This window comes from Rhynchophorus ferrugineus, unplaced genomic scaffold (assembly GCF_030347505.1).
Source record: "Rhynchophorus ferrugineus isolate W39M unplaced genomic scaffold, kcgeb_rfMv2 rfM7, whole genome shotgun sequence".
Taxonomy (NCBI): Eukaryota; Metazoa; Arthropoda; class Insecta; order Coleoptera; family Curculionidae; genus Rhynchophorus; species Rhynchophorus ferrugineus.
In genome coordinates this window covers 8,163,180-8,178,559 of record NW_027472586.1, presented here as the reverse complement: position 1 = coordinate 8,178,559, position 15,380 = coordinate 8,163,180, and the positions used below count along the sequence as shown (strand labels likewise).

The 15,380-nt window shown below is 37.8% G+C and overlaps 1 protein-coding gene across 2 annotated transcripts; it reads right to left on the bottom strand.

Moving 5' to 3' along the window:
* Positions 1 to 3,958: 3,958 nt before the first annotated feature.
* Keap1 (kelch like ECH associated protein 1) lies at positions 3,959 to 14,090 on the bottom strand. 2 transcript variants are annotated; one of them, XM_076409152.1, is made up of 10 exons: positions 13,951 to 14,090; positions 13,570 to 13,729; positions 13,369 to 13,482; positions 10,357 to 10,521; positions 9,246 to 9,395; positions 8,910 to 9,188; positions 8,453 to 8,856; positions 7,156 to 7,535; positions 7,002 to 7,091; positions 3,959 to 4,710 (listed from the first exon to the last, which is right to left on the bottom strand). In XM_076409152.1, exons 1-10 carry the CDS (start codon positions 14,004 to 14,006, stop codon positions 4,574 to 4,576), a joined length of 1,935 nt encoding a protein of 644 aa, XP_076265267.1. In that variant the 5' UTR covers positions 14,007 to 14,090; the 3' UTR covers positions 3,959 to 4,573. The 2 variants fall into 2 exon arrangements, with proteins under 2 accessions (XP_076265267.1, XP_076265268.1); XM_076409153.1 differs by lacking the exon at positions 13,951 to 14,090 and having other exon boundaries at positions 13,369 to 13,495; positions 13,570 to 13,710.
* Positions 14,091 to 15,380: the final 1,290 nt, after the last annotated feature.

Here is a 15,380-nt window from a genome sequence, read left to right as displayed (position 1 = left end):
AGAATTCGAAGTTGGCAACACTGCACCTGTACTATACGTCAAATTCTTAAGTATCTTGCCTATTGTTATTTTCTTACTTGTCTTTATCTTATCATTTATTATAGTTAGTGTTAGCATTTAAACTGCAAGCTTAGGAAGCCCTGCTAGCTCTGGTGATACCAGTCAGTACTAATTTTTCCAGTTAGTTAGTACTAATACTTCATCTTAGAGAATTTGTCTTTAATATCAATTATTCTTATTATTATCTGCTATTACTATAATTCCTATGGGAAGGGCATGTAACGATAATATTATATGTATTCACAAAAAATAAATTTTACTGTTTTCTCTGTTTACTTTTTTGATTGAGGACTCGAGTTTGGAGATAAAAAGACACAAAGACTATAAAAGCGATCATAACTATACTCTATTCAAAGTTTTTTTGTGCATACGTCATCAAAATGTTTAGTGTATTGCCTGCCGCAATTTGTAAATTCGTATTAGAATCAGGCAATGTTTTCCTTCTCATTTTATTCCAGTTAAAAAGAGACACAATGCTGTCTGATTAGTTCGAACACGTAAACGAATATGCCTGTCAAAGTCTTTCAGTTGCCAGACGTATGCAAAACTCTTGAAAGCAATAGTGATAAGAGGTTATATAAACTATTGTGGCAGTATAACGACTTCTAGTTTTTAGATGTACTAAAATGTTAAAATAAATTATATTTAATAACATTTTTGTTCAATTATTTTATTTAGATTAGTATTTTGTTGTATGTTATAGCCAAACTGAACTAAAACTCAGAGTTGATGCGGCAACATTGCGACGTTTTGACGTCACAAATTAACTTTGAATAGATTATATATAGAGTTTCTATTACTAGTCAACTAATATTCTAGTTCAATTAGATCCTGCTTATTGGGTAAATATTCAAGGACATAATCAAATGTAGAAAGAATAGTTATGTTTAATAAGAAATTGCCAGGGGGCTTCAGAAACCGACGATGACACTATTAACACAACTTTATCGATCTTCGAGAAGAATTTTATCGTGAATTACCTCCACTTTGTTAAAACAATATACGTGGATCATCATTATAACCTTTTAAACCGCCTGAATGCAAAAAATTCCTGAAATAATACCTAGTTTACCGAAGAAACAAAATTGCTTCTGTTTCCGTTCCGTGAACTTATCGAACGCTATCGTCGCACCTAAGAGATGCACCGCTATCGATTAGAGCGTGTTTCCAAACGCGATTACGAGTAAATTCCTATTGTGCGCTGTTTCTTATGCCACAAATAAAAAGGCCGGTAATTTAATTCTTCGATTTCCTAGAGAGAACGGCGAACCACTCAGCGTCAGGCCAAGACTGAGATAACGGGAGAGGAAGCTGCGACGACAAGGACGAAGGAAAAAAACTAGCGGGGCCAATCGATCGAGCCCTACCACTAGCACTCCGGCTGCAGTTTGCAAGTATTCGTCGGCAGTTGCCCGAGGGATTCGGACGATTACAATTTTCGATTTTCTTAGCAACACCTCTCCTTCTGCTTAATTGAATGGATAAATGTACGAAATTGAGGAAAAATAAATTTCGATTATTTTCATATTTCTCCAAAGGGAACTTATTATTCCTACCAGCCATCGCCCTGTGACCGAAATTTTACTACAATGTATTAAATTAATCATGCTTTTCTAATAATAGAGTATAGGGGATAATTTAAAAACGATATGTTGCTAAAACTTGTTTTTATAGTATTTTCAATATATCAGAAATGTATTTGATCATAACATTAATTAAAATAATAAACTTTACTGTTAATAATTCATAAGTTCAATTCTATTTGTCCCATGTGTTCCATCTATGCAAATTATGTAGTTAGTTTCATTTTAACTTATGCATATTTTCATTACTTCATTTAAGTATTCATATAGTCCTTATTTTTTTTCCATATTTGTCACCTAAAATATACAATACGAAAACAAATACACAAGGCTGATTAAAATAATAATTTCCTTACCTAATTAAAAATTGCATTGTTCTTTACTTATTTATTCACTATTCAATCTCCCCTTTGTAGATAGCTGATCTTTAGTTTGTCTTCTATGGCTTTCGTTTATCTATTGCTTTCTACTTTGTCTTATGTCCCACCTGGGAACCAACAACTCACCAACAAATGAGAAATTAGAATTCTCTAAAACTATTTCATAAGTGTTAATATTCTATGGAACATTCATTTGAACTCTTGATGCACAAATTAACTAATGAAACCTGAAATTGAACAACCTTTAGAATTGCCTCTAGTCCAATGATATACTAGGTCTCCTGAACCATACCAATTAACAACAGTCCTTAAGCAAGAACAATTTTTCTTTATTTTTTCTTTTTATTCATCAGGCATCAAAGTCAATCAAAAGTTGATTTCGAAAATCTAAATATCTTGTAAGCAAATAAAACTGATGATTCTTGTTATTCTCAAATTTTGCTAATCTATGTTGGGATGAAATTTGTTCATATGTCGAGTTGTTCTATCACCGCTGTGTATACCTTCCTATAAAACGGACACATTAATTTGTTTTCTCTTATTTTTGGTTCTCTAGGTTTGTTTACATATTTTGCATATATCTTTTTTTTTTTGAAAATATATGAGTCAACCAAAATATCGATACATCGACCAAAACAATTTGTATTTTTTAAAAAAATATCGATTAAAGGTACTGCAATAGAATCAAAGCCTTGGAGCCATACTTAATATGTCCGCTTTGTATTAACAGGTTATTAACATTAATTGAGTGAAGCAACTTTTGTTATTGTGAAAAAAAATTAATAAAAAGGAATTACGCGTGTTGATAAAATATTGCTTTTTGAAGAGAAAAAATACATTTGAAGCAAAAACTTGGCTTGATGCCGAGTTTCCGGACACTGCCCTAGGAAAATCAAACATAAAAGATTGTTATGCTAATTTTAGACGTGATGAAATGAGCACCGAAGACGGTGAACGTAGTGGACGCAATGGACGCCCAAAAGAGGTTGTTACCGACGAAAACATTTAAAAAATCCACAAAATGATTTTGATTAATCGTACATTGAAATTGAATGAAATAGCAGATACTTTAAAGATATTAACTGAATGTGTACATCAAATCATTCACGAATATTTGAGTATGAGAAAGCTCTGTGTAAAGTGAGTGCCGAGCAAGCTCACATTTGACCAAAAACAACGACGAGTTTATGACTCACAACAACCCAAGTTTTGCGTCGATATGTGGCAATGGATGAAACATGGTTCCATCATTTCACTCCGAAGTCCAATCGACAGTCATCCGAGTAGACTACACACGGTGAACCCGCTCCAAAACGTGGGAAAACACAATAGTCGGCTGGCAGAGTTGTGGCGTTTGTATTTTGAGATGCTCATGGAATCATTTTCATTGACTACCTTGAACCATCAACAGCAATTACACAGCGTTATTGGACCGTTTGAAAGACGAAGCCGCCGAAAAACGGCCGCATTTGAAGAAAAAGAAAGTGCTGCTTCACCAAGACAATGCACCGTGTTACGAGTCAATGAAAACGATGGCAAAAATCCATGAATCGGGCTTCGAATTGCTTACTCATCCATAGTATTCTCCAGATCTGGAGCCGCCCCCAGCGACTATTTCCTGTTCTCAAATTTCAAAAGAATGCTCGCTGGGAAGAAATTTTCGTCAAATGAAGAGGTGATCGCCGAAACTGAGGCTTATTTTGAAGCAAAGGACAAATCGTACTACAAAAATGGTATCAAAAAGTTGGAGGGTCGCTATAATCAATGTTTCACCCTTGAAGGGAATTATGTTGAATAAACAAAAAATAATTTTTCCCAAAAAATGTGTTTTAATATGGTAGGCAGGGAATTTTCAATTGACCTGTTAAAGTAAAGTTCTAGTAAGCCTAGAAGGGATGATTGGAAAGGGCAGGGTCTCTAAATAAAAGGCATCAGTACAAGAATACTGTATTTTAAAAAATCGACGATTTACTAAAAAAATCAATGCCGTAATTACAATAGTAAATAGTTCCTAGAGTAAAATAAATATTTTAGTTGTTTTTACATACGGTGGAAGGTAATGATACGCTTCAATGGCACGTGTGGCTCCGATACATCACACGCATGGTCAATAAATAAAGGCATCTCGTAAGAATGTCCGTGGTGGTCGGAAGCGCACTTAAAACTAGACATACAACAAGGGGGAGTCGAAAACGACCCCGTTACACTGTACAAAACAAGTTATCTCGGATAACAAATCATCCACGGGCGCGATGAGCGGAGACTGCTACTACTAGTGGAATGATGATCCTAGAGGGGGACGGGAAGACGACCCGAAACAACCGGATTCAGATCAGAAAGGGGGGTGGGTGCGTCCCCGTGTCCCCCACTGGGCGCTCGCGCAACTAACTTCGGCGTACGCAGAATAACAGACCTAATGGGAAACGACGCTTCATATATAAAACGCACCGAAAAATATACGTCTAAAAATAACAATTGTAAATCCATAAATCACAGCCAGCATGGGAATTATCCTCTCGACAGTCGGGGGGCGCGTGGCTCGGCCCTTCGCTAACTGTTGGAGGTGGAAGCTTTGCACGGCATCGCCGGGGCGGCGCTCACCGCCAGTCCAGAGTCAGTCTCCATGGCGAGACCCCTATCCTGAGTGCCGCTGTTGTAACACACTGCGCTGGCATGCCCCGAACGGCCTGAAAATAGGAAGAAACCAATGATAACTTCTCGAGAAAACATTTCAAGGCTTTTTCGACGATTTTGCGTCGGCGTTTCCTAATAAATAGCCTTAAAATTACATATCTCTAGTAAAACCCTTTCAAGAAAGCCATACAATAGTCTGTTTCAAAGGTAACAGTCCATAGAATGCTTTAAATATAAAGGTGGTGTCGCCTGTTTACTCACTTTGAAAATGATTCCAGGTCATTTTCATCAGATTTATCTTTCTTATTTTCATAAAGATAAAATACGGGAGACATTCATGGATACTCTGTCACGTTTATGTTGATAGGTACTTAAATAAGCGCCAGTATCAGAATGGGTTTGCTCGTTACCGTTACAGAAATAATTTTCGCATGCTACTTGTTTCAATATCTGCAGAACTCTCTTAATAGTGTAAATTTGGCTTAAAAATGGTCAGTTTTGGGCCAGAAATCATAGAAGTTAAGGAACTACGGTTTAATTGGAAACGGGACAAAATACCGTCAATTAAAATTGAACAATGTTTGGAAGAAGCATCAATATAAAAAAGAAATAACTTTCTCCCCAAAATATTAAATAGTAATTTGACTATTCGTTCTTCGGATCTCAATCTGCTCGAAATTCTGTAGAAAAGCTAACCTCATACTATATTCCCCCGTAATAAATACAATTGAAGCAAACTGGAAACACTACAGAATCGACAATAAACTTTTTATTCATTTATTATTTTTAAATCTAATTTGTTATCAGTTCTCTGTACTTGTAATCTAATTTTATCGAATTATTAGTGCTAAAAAAAGCTATTATTACAAATATGAAAACTTTTGTAAAATTCATTAGTAAATTGCAACGTTGTTTTCTTAAAATGTCAGGCGATTCCAGTGAGTGATAACTAGGAAAAAAGATGGAAAAAGAACTGGATATTCTTTCCAGGGTGCATCCCATAAAGTTCAATAATAGCTCCCATAATAATACGTAACTGATGTAACGTTGAAGCTAGTCCTAAGCACACTAGACTCCTAAAAAAGATGCAATTTTTTTTACGGACGACTATATAACGGATATTAGGGTGGATAACACCTTATTAAATATTGAATGGAAAACAAAACTGATAAAAAATTACCCAATAATATAAATCGGCAGAATTGGGATTTATTAAGAGCAGAGAGACTTTAGTATTTATTTAATTAACTTTAGTATTAAATTAATTTGAGTACTCAATAGCATAGCCTTTTAGTAGAAGTGTAATTCGTTAGAATCGATGTGTTATTAACAATAAAACGTAAAAGGGCCCATTAACTTTTTACTTGAGAGCAATCATAACAATTATTCACTGTAAGAAGTTCCACTTCCACTTTATATGGAGTTTTTAAGATGTGTTTAAGATTAAACGCAAAATCACCGTATATCAGTCACACAACAGGACAGGTTATTTACGACCCTTGACAAAATTATATATGTAATAGATAATACTACTTGCTTAAGATAAGTTATGGAAACAATTATCCATCGTTTTTTTCAATTTTCGACTGCATACTCGAATTGCTTGCCTTTAAAAACCGTCAGTATTATCTATACAAACACGTAAATTATTTTCGTATTGTAAATAATCGAATTGTACAATAACATATTATTTAGAAAATGAATGGAATCAGAGAAATAAAAAAGGAAAAAACTGTAATGTAGTAGTATTAGACTGATATTATGCAACCCTCCATACAGTTCCCGCGTTATACACAAGGCTATTTTTATTGGGTATATTTAGTGATGACGCACCAACATATATTTATTTATTGTAACATTATACAAGCAGACTTTTAATTCTCCTTTTACCACAATTATTATACATAAATTAGAAAACCGAATTCAAAAAATGGTTTACTCAAAGTGACTGTCATGTGATATCAGTTATTTCACCAATGAACGAATTTCGGAGAAAATCAGACTACGGAGATATGTAGTTCTCCATCGATGCCATATCATAGTAATAATCGAATTGAACATTAACATATTAATTAGATGATGAGTGAAATGTGAGAAATAAAAACCGAAAAAATAGTAATATAGTAGTATTAGAGTCTGATATATTATGCAACCCTCCATACAGTAAATAATCAATAGTTTCCGTGTTATATCCGAGGCTATCCAATTTTTATACATAAATTGGAACATGGAATAAGAGAAATGGATTACTCAAAGTGACTGTCATACGATATCAGTTATTATAGGCAACATATCGATGCCAGATCATAATAATGGAGACTTTTCCGCCAGTAGCAACTCTCACCTGACGTTAACGGGGTACCCTCGGACCAAGTGTCGGTGGTGGGGTCATATATCTCCACGTCATGCAGGAACTGCTGGCCGTCGTAGCCTCCTGTAACCGAAAAAGACGCAGGGTCGCGATGAGATAGCCAGGACGGTGGCTCGCGCCGACTTACCCATGGCGTATATCCGATTGTCCAGAACAGTCACACTGAGGGCACTTCGTGAAATCTTCATGCTGGAGAGAAACTCCCACATCTGATTCTCCGTGTCGTATCGCTCGACGGTATTTAGCTGACGGCCATTGTAGCCGCCGATTACGTAAATGTACTTGTCCATCGCGCAGACTCCGGCACCGCTTCGCTCGGTGTGCATCGGCGGAATCATCGTCCACTCGTTGTTCTCGGGATGGTAACACTCTGCGGAGCAGTGCCGTATCGTGCCGTCGAAACCACCAATCGCGTACAACAGCCTGTTGACCACCGCTACTCCCACAGCCAGACGGGCGTAGTGCATCGGCTTCACTAAGGTCCACTTGTCCATCTCCGGATCGTAGCTAGGCGGAACCAAGAAGAAATACGATTAAACGGAGACCTTAACGAGTAATATCGTGTCAAGATACATTATTTAGAAAAATGATTTTGGTCACAGTTACAAGGATAGTGCGCCTATATATTGCATAGAATAAACTATATTGTCTTCCATTTCTAATACAATAAATAATACAGTAAATAATTGAGAGTCGATCGAGTGAAAACAAAAAAAACTAGAATATTTAGATTTTGCACGGCACTAGTAATACTATGGGAATAATAACTAAATTGTTGTGTTTGATGGTTGGTTGTAAAATATGGAAAAACAAAGGTAAGTTGGTAATGTAAGTTTGCAAATGATTTACAAGAACTATAGCTTTGGATTGTTATCGTAATGTTTGTATAGTGATAAAGCATTACATAGTTTGATTTTTTCATTTTAAAATAATTAAAAAAAAGATGTTTACAAAAGGTTCTTCCTATTACCTTTTTTATATTACAGGAGATGAAAAATGCACCAAAAAAAGTTAACTTGAGTCTCAACAGAAATATAAGGTTAATTTGTGAATTCAAGATAATTTATTCTAATTATATTATATTCTTCAAATGTAGGTATAATTTTCAAGAACTGGCAACGTTACGAATTCAAATCCCTGCACGCATGCTATGCATGATTCTACAGAATTAGACTCTGAGACGACATTGAGACAAGTCGCCTGTTCTTTTTTGAACAAATCAGTTTTTAAAGTGAATTAATAGTGTTTATGTTATAAATGCTATGCGCTTCTATAATATGCATCTTGATGACGTGAGTTCCCTGCTATTTTGGATAGACTATATCGGTCTGTATTACCTCTAAAATAAACAGAACCCGATGTGCGTTCGCGCCGAATCCGACATCGTCTTTCTAAATAACGCGTTCTGATCCCCGCCAACTTACCACTCCACACTGTTGTGATATTTGGTGCATTCGCCACCGCCTACTGCGTACAGAAGCCCATCCATCACGGCGACGCCCACCCTGTTGCGCGGACAGGACATCGGATGGCACGGCATCCACTCGTCGAGCAATGGGTTGTAGCGATCCACCCAGTCGGAGTCATAACTGTTACCGGGAGAGTTATTTCGGCCGCCGACCGCGTAAAAGTGCCCCTTCAGAAAGGCGCAACCCAATCCCGATCTGGGTACTATCAGGCGGTCGAGCTTGATCCACGTCTTGTCATCGATGTTGAAACCTTCCAGGATATCCAGAGACTGTTTGAAGTAGCCGCCGGCCACGTAGATCACGCGGGGGATATTCGGGGTGCGTTCTTTCACGGCCGTCCGCACGTGCAACGTCAAATCCTGCAAAGGACCGCTGCTATACTATCTCGGAGGCGACCCAACCGCGTACTCACTTTGAAAATCTTCGCCAGATACTCTTTGCAAGCGGGAGTCTTCTTGATCACGTCGCATTTGTGTATCTGGTCCTTGAGAAACTTCGGCGGCAGGAACTGGCACCGTACCGCGGCCAGGATGTCCTCCATCTTCCGATGGCGGTTCTCCTCGTCGTACTTGACCCACTTGAGCACCGCATTGTACACCTCCTGTTCATCCTGCACGTTCAGCTCGTCCTTACGTATCAGCTGTATCACCTGGTGGGCGGTGAGCTGTAGGAATTCCTCCTCTTGGCAAATCTGAAAGGAAACCGGCATAGAACGCGGGGAAGATCCGGGTCGAAGACGTCGTCTCACCTGTACAAAGCGACGCTCGATGTACTGATTCGCCTTCTTCGATAGCTCCAAGCAGCCGTGCTGTTCAGCGAAATGGGCGATGCCAATGGCGTTGCTGGGGTCTAACTGTCTCTCCAGGAAATCACAACAGGCTTGTATGACGTTGGGAACCTGAACAGACACGACGATCATAGAGGATTAACGTAAATAGACGAAACCCAAGAATTGTTTTGCTTGGTACCACCAATGCAGGCACTGAGACCATTTGTTTGATTGGTTTGTTTGAATTTCCTTACAAAGTCATTTGATTGGCTCATTTTTATAACACTATTGTTTGTTTCAGTTTGTTTATGGCGTCATTTTTTGTTTGCCTGACATAGAGTAAATTTGGCATTTTTCGGAGTTTTCGCGACTTGATTATAACCACTATTATTTGATTGTAATGATCAAGCTAAACAGCCTATGTTAGCTAGATCAAGCATTTGTGCGTGACTTACCATTGTTTTTACCTGTTTACACATAACACGAAACAACAAAAGGAATCATGAAACATTAGAGAGAGTTCCCAAACACAAAATGCGTTTACACTACATTAAAAGTTTTAGTGCAAAGCCATTCAGCATAGTGCCAAATTTCATTGTCCTCTAAAAAGATGTTTGTAAAGTGCCTTCAATTAAAAACTTGATTATATTGAAGGGGTTCATTTATTTAAATAAATCTATTTTGACTTAAGGCTAAACAATGTGGGATTTTTTAGAATCCTAAACATATATTTGACATATATCATACAATTTAACCATTTTAATTCTCCTATTAACACAATTTTCGCTTTTTATATCTTAACTTTAAAATATCTTATTTAAATTGAGAGCACTAAAGAAATATGAAAAAGGATAAATGTTATTTGGATTTTATTCCAAATTTTATTGGCCAGTGCAATGTAATGTCAGATATGAACCAATGAAATGCCTTCATGAAAAAATATTTTCTCTATAGATGCAATCTAAACTAACCAATCAAATGCAGTGAAATGGCGATCCCATTGCCTTCTCTGCCAAGGCCGCACAAAACAATTCTAGGATTATATGTATCGAGTTAGCACTCTATGGAAACTATTTAATGCCGAAGGTACCTGCAACATAGTGGCTGCCGGAAGTAACTGGCAGACCGTGTTGTCGGTCACTCGAATTCTACCGGTGTACATAAAGTTGATTAACTTATGCATCGCGGTCGGCGATATACCCTGTAGTTTGACGCGACTCATCTCGCACTCCTTCAATCCTCCTGTGAACATAGCCTAAAACCGATAAATTATTTCCATACCATAATGCCACCACAATAATTAACAGGTCAATTGAAAAGTCCCCAGCCTGACACATAGATGGCGCTACTAGAATTAAATGCATATGTTTTTTAGTTAGCCCTAACCCTCAAAAGATGCGTGTATAAATTTGACAGCTGTCGGATCATTAGTTTGTGAATTATAGCATTTTGAGTGAAGCAACTTTTGTTATTGTGAAAAAAATAGATAAAAAGGAATTTCGCGTGTTGATAAAATATTGCTTTTTGAAGGGAAAAATACAGTTGAAGCAAAAACTTGGCTTGATGCCGAGTTTCCGGACACTGTCCCAGAAAAATCAACCATCAAGGTTTGGTATTCTAAGTTTAGACGTGGCCAAATGAGCACCGAAGACGTGAACGCAGTGGACGCCCAAAACAGGTTGTTACCGACGAAAACATTTAAAAAATGCACAAAATGATTTTAAATGACGGTAAATTGGAATTGAATGAAATAGCAGACACTCTAAAGATATCAACTGAACGTGTACATCATTCACGAATATATGGATCTGAATGAGCTCTGTGCCAAGTGGGTGCTGCGCGAGCTCACTTTTGACCAAAAACAACGACCAGTTGATGATTCGGAGCAGTGTTTGAAGATGATCAAGCGTAATAAACTCGAGTTTTTGCGTCGATATGTGACAATAGATGAAACATGGCTCCATCATTCCACTCCGAAGTCCAATCGACAGTCATCCAAGTGGACTGCACACGATGAACCCGCTCCAAGGCGTGGGAAAACGCAACAGTCGGCTGGCAAGGTTACGGCGTTGTATAATGCGCATGGAATGATTTTCATTGACTACCTTGAAAAAAGAAGGATCATCAACAGCGACTATTGCATAGCGTCATTGGATCGTTTGAAGGATGAAATCATCGAAAAACGGCCGCATTTGAAGAAAAAAAAAGTACTGCTTCGCCAAGACAATGCACCGTGTCACAAGTTAGTGAAAACTATAACAAAAATCCATGAATTGGGCTTCGAATTGCTTCCTCATCCACCGTATTCTCCAGACCTGGCCCCCAGCGACTATTTTCTGTTCTCAGATCTGAAAAGAATGCTCGCTGGGAAGAAATTTTCGTCGAATCAAGAGGTGATCGCCGAAACTGAGCCCTATTTTGAAGCAGAGGACAGATCGTACTACAAAAATGGTATCGAAAAGTTGGAGGGTCGCTATAATCAGTGTATAACCCTTGAAGGGAATTATGTTGAATAAAAAAACTAATTTTGCCAACAAAATGTGCTTTGCTATGGTAGGCCGGGGACTTTTCAATTGACCTGTTATTTAAGGTAAGCGCGTCGTATTCTTTGGCATATTATCATTTTGATTAATTCTTTCTTAATCATAGTCTAGATACTATTCCAGATATAATTCATAGCCCCCCGTAATCTTTAAACACACGCAAAAAATTTTTGACAAAAACGTGAAAATTATTTAATCCAATTTACGAATGACGTCATCCCCACGAACAGGATCCGGTTCCTTAATGTTCTTCCTATTTAAAATCCGTATGCATCCTTTATTTTATAATAAATAGCAACAATTACAACAATACGCGTCGAAATCAAATCTATGCTGCAATCCGAATATGACAAAAGAAATACGACCCGTCCGCGCTTACCTTGATTATGACCAGCAATTAATTCTTATCAGTGCCATCTATTAACAGTATTTTAAATGCTGCGACGATTAACGATAACGATTTGACAACGTCCAACTCGATATTTTTGATATTGTCACTGTCACGGGTCACATTTTACTCGTCATTATTAGTGCTTCGTTTATTGTTTAAGCGTGCTAAAAATAAACCGTCCAAAACACAATTTCGACGCGCTTTTCCTGCTCATTATGATGCAGTTCCGGTGCGTCCTATCGATAATTGATTCTAGCGGTTTTAAAGTGACTATATAGATCAGTCAGCATCGAAGAAGGCGTTAAAAAACAATAAAACCAAAGGAAACCGATAAAAGGTCACTAAAAATTTTCATGACTTGAGAAAGAGTATCGAAGAAGGCCCTTAGTAATAAAAACAAAAACAATTAAACAAAAGAAAATGGACAACAGACCACAAAAAGTTTACGTGATTTGAGAGAAAGTTTCCAAGAAGGCGTTAAGCAACAAAGGAAACATAGAAACAAAATAAAAACATCATTTAGTTAAAACAAAAGAAAATCCTTAGCCTGACAGAAAAGTCACAATTTTCTGTGTATCTACTCATTATGATGCAGTTCCGGTGCGTCCTATCGATAATTGATTCTAGCGGTTTTAAAGTGACTATATAGATCAGTCAGCATCGAAGAAGGCGTTAAAAAACAATAAAACCAAAGGAAACAATTTTCATGACTTGAGAAAAAGTATACCGTATAATACAGTACCTATAAAAACGTCGTTGTTTCGCAATCAAAACGTTAGAAGCTCATCCGCAGTTATAAACTGTTGCTCTACATTTGCAATAAAGCAAAGCAAAGTGTTGAGAACTATAGTCGGTACTACTAATGTTGTTCTCTCTAATGAAGTAATACAACGTGATATCCATCAGAACAAAACCCCCACCCCCCATTGTTGTCCCACTAAGAGTATTAAAAAAATTATATGAATGAATAATTATTACAGAACATATCTAATTATCACTATTTTGGCTCAAGAAGACTATGTAAATCTATCAAACAGTTTCAAAACCGATATTATTTTACTGGTATGCTTCCGGAACGATGAAAAACCTTTTAATCCAACCAGAATTGTGTCGTTCAAGCGGAAGGCGATAAGAATTAATTCCTGCGACCGACATCAACAGACAGTACCTTGAAATAGGGACTGGCCGCTGCCAATATGACACGATGGGCGTGATACGACTCGCAGCCCACTTCCAGGGTGACGTCGGTGAGCATGTGGTGGCTGCGCATCATATCCATGGCCTGAAACGTAAAACTGCTTCATGTTAGTCCAGATCCAGCGGTCGCCGGTCGCTGCTCGCGTCGCCACCCGTCCCGTCTCAAAATTACCTTCATCGCATCCTTGATGTAGTCGATCATCATGAAGCTCATGTCAACGAAGTCCCCTCCGCCGCTGCTGCTGCTCTGACTGCTCGCGCTTTTCGGGCAACCCGACGCGGTGCGATTTCGGCTGTAGCCCGTCGAGTCTTCATCTCCCTCCATCATGAATCTGAAAGGAAAAGGGCAGGCCCTCGTCAATAGATATATAAATATATGTGATAAACAAACAGCGATGTGCGTCAACGCATCGAATCGATGATAAACCGTCAACGTTGATCTCGAAATATTTTAGAAATTCCGCCAAGTAATGTACTTTAACGAGGTATTCTCGATAACAATTACAGATAGGCCGTATATTGGGGATATCTTCCCGCTAAGGAGATCACTTACAATGAAGACGTGGAAGGGGAGGACATTGGCACCCTCAGGAAGACCATAATTCCCATCCAACGGCGAAAAACAAACAAACACACACACACTGTCGCGCTCTCTTTACCAGCGCATTAGACACGATCCGATCGCTCCAACGACATCGAAGATTATGGCAAACCGCAGGTACACCCGACCCACCGTGTAACTTGTTTCAAAATCTACAACGTGTGATGACTTTCACAATTTATTTACGCGGATATTTTGCAGGTTTACACACTGGATTCATAACTCAGACTCAGGAAGTACGACGGTGAAATATCATCGCACAGCTTACGTACGCGTCCTTCCAACATGAGCGAAAACCGCGCGACATCATCAACGGACGTATCATCGTACCGTTATTTGTTTTCATTAATAGTCAACGTTCTGTTTGCCAGTTGCATTAATGAAATATCGAAAAAAAAAAACGATTACAGTACGTGTGAAATTCTCAGTTCTCGTAAAATAAGGTGGATTTTACTGTCCGAGCGGGACTCGGCGCATTTGCCTAACAATCCAAACCAATATCGCCATTTATTATACCAGATGACTAGCAGAAACTTATATTGTTTTTTCGAAACCTATTTATGAATTAGCCTTCACTATATTCAGTGGCGCCCACGGGAACATCCAATCGCCATTAAAAACGGCTTAATTAAATGGCCGAAACGCGTAAATCTAATTAAATTGGGGTAATAATTATCGCTCGCGGGATTACAGCAATGATACCAGTTCCTAAAGGTCACATTTTCGAATTTAATTAGTGGAAACACGTAAAATATGCGAGGACGCCACTGTCAAGCATGACAAGTTATTTTTCTAGAGTGTATACACGTAAGTTTATTTGTCAAATACACTGGAATTTAAATCTTATCGGCGGGTTCGTTTACTCACGAAAAGGCCTACCTTTTTACGAAAACCGACGGTATTTTTAAAACTTACTTTAATACATAATCATACGGTCACATAACCACATACGGAACTTATGTTTTTTTTTTTCAGCTACATTTGAGAAACTCAATTTTAACAAATTTCCATTAAACGGCTTTATTTAATACAAGTATGTGTCGTAACCTTACTTTGCTCGTGTCGATAACATAAAAGCATTCCTATATTACTCAAGATCATATGTAACACAGGTTTTCGATAATGTATCGCAATTAAGTAAGCATATTCCATGAAAACATCTTTTAACATACGACTGCTGCAGATCTCTGACCCAAATAATAGTATATCTAAAACCCACTACAAACTATTGTTTACTTACATGGTTCACTTCACTCGTCCTGGCGTCACAATAACAATTCCACATGAGAAAAATTGAAAATATCAAAAGAACTTTTAATTTCAAAAAATCCAACAGCCTTATTATCACTATGTATCCAATTCTCTCTGTTCAATCACTTAAA

What these genes read in the sequence shown, in the direction of transcription:
- Keap1 (XM_076409152.1), bottom strand. Translation starts at nt 14,006, where the DNA reads ATGGGAATTATGGTCTTCCTGAGGGTGCCAATGTCCTCCCCTTCCACG. An exon ending in TCCCCTTCCACGTCTTCATT is followed by an intron (nt 13,730 to 13,950) that starts GTAAGTGATCTC and finishes TTTTCCTTTCAG; the next exon opens with ATTCATGATGGAGGGAGATG. An exon ending in ATCTGGCGAAGATTTTCAAA is followed by an intron (nt 8,857 to 8,909) that starts GTGAGTACGCGG and finishes GGTCCTTTGCAG; the next exon opens with GATTTGACGTTGCACGTGCG.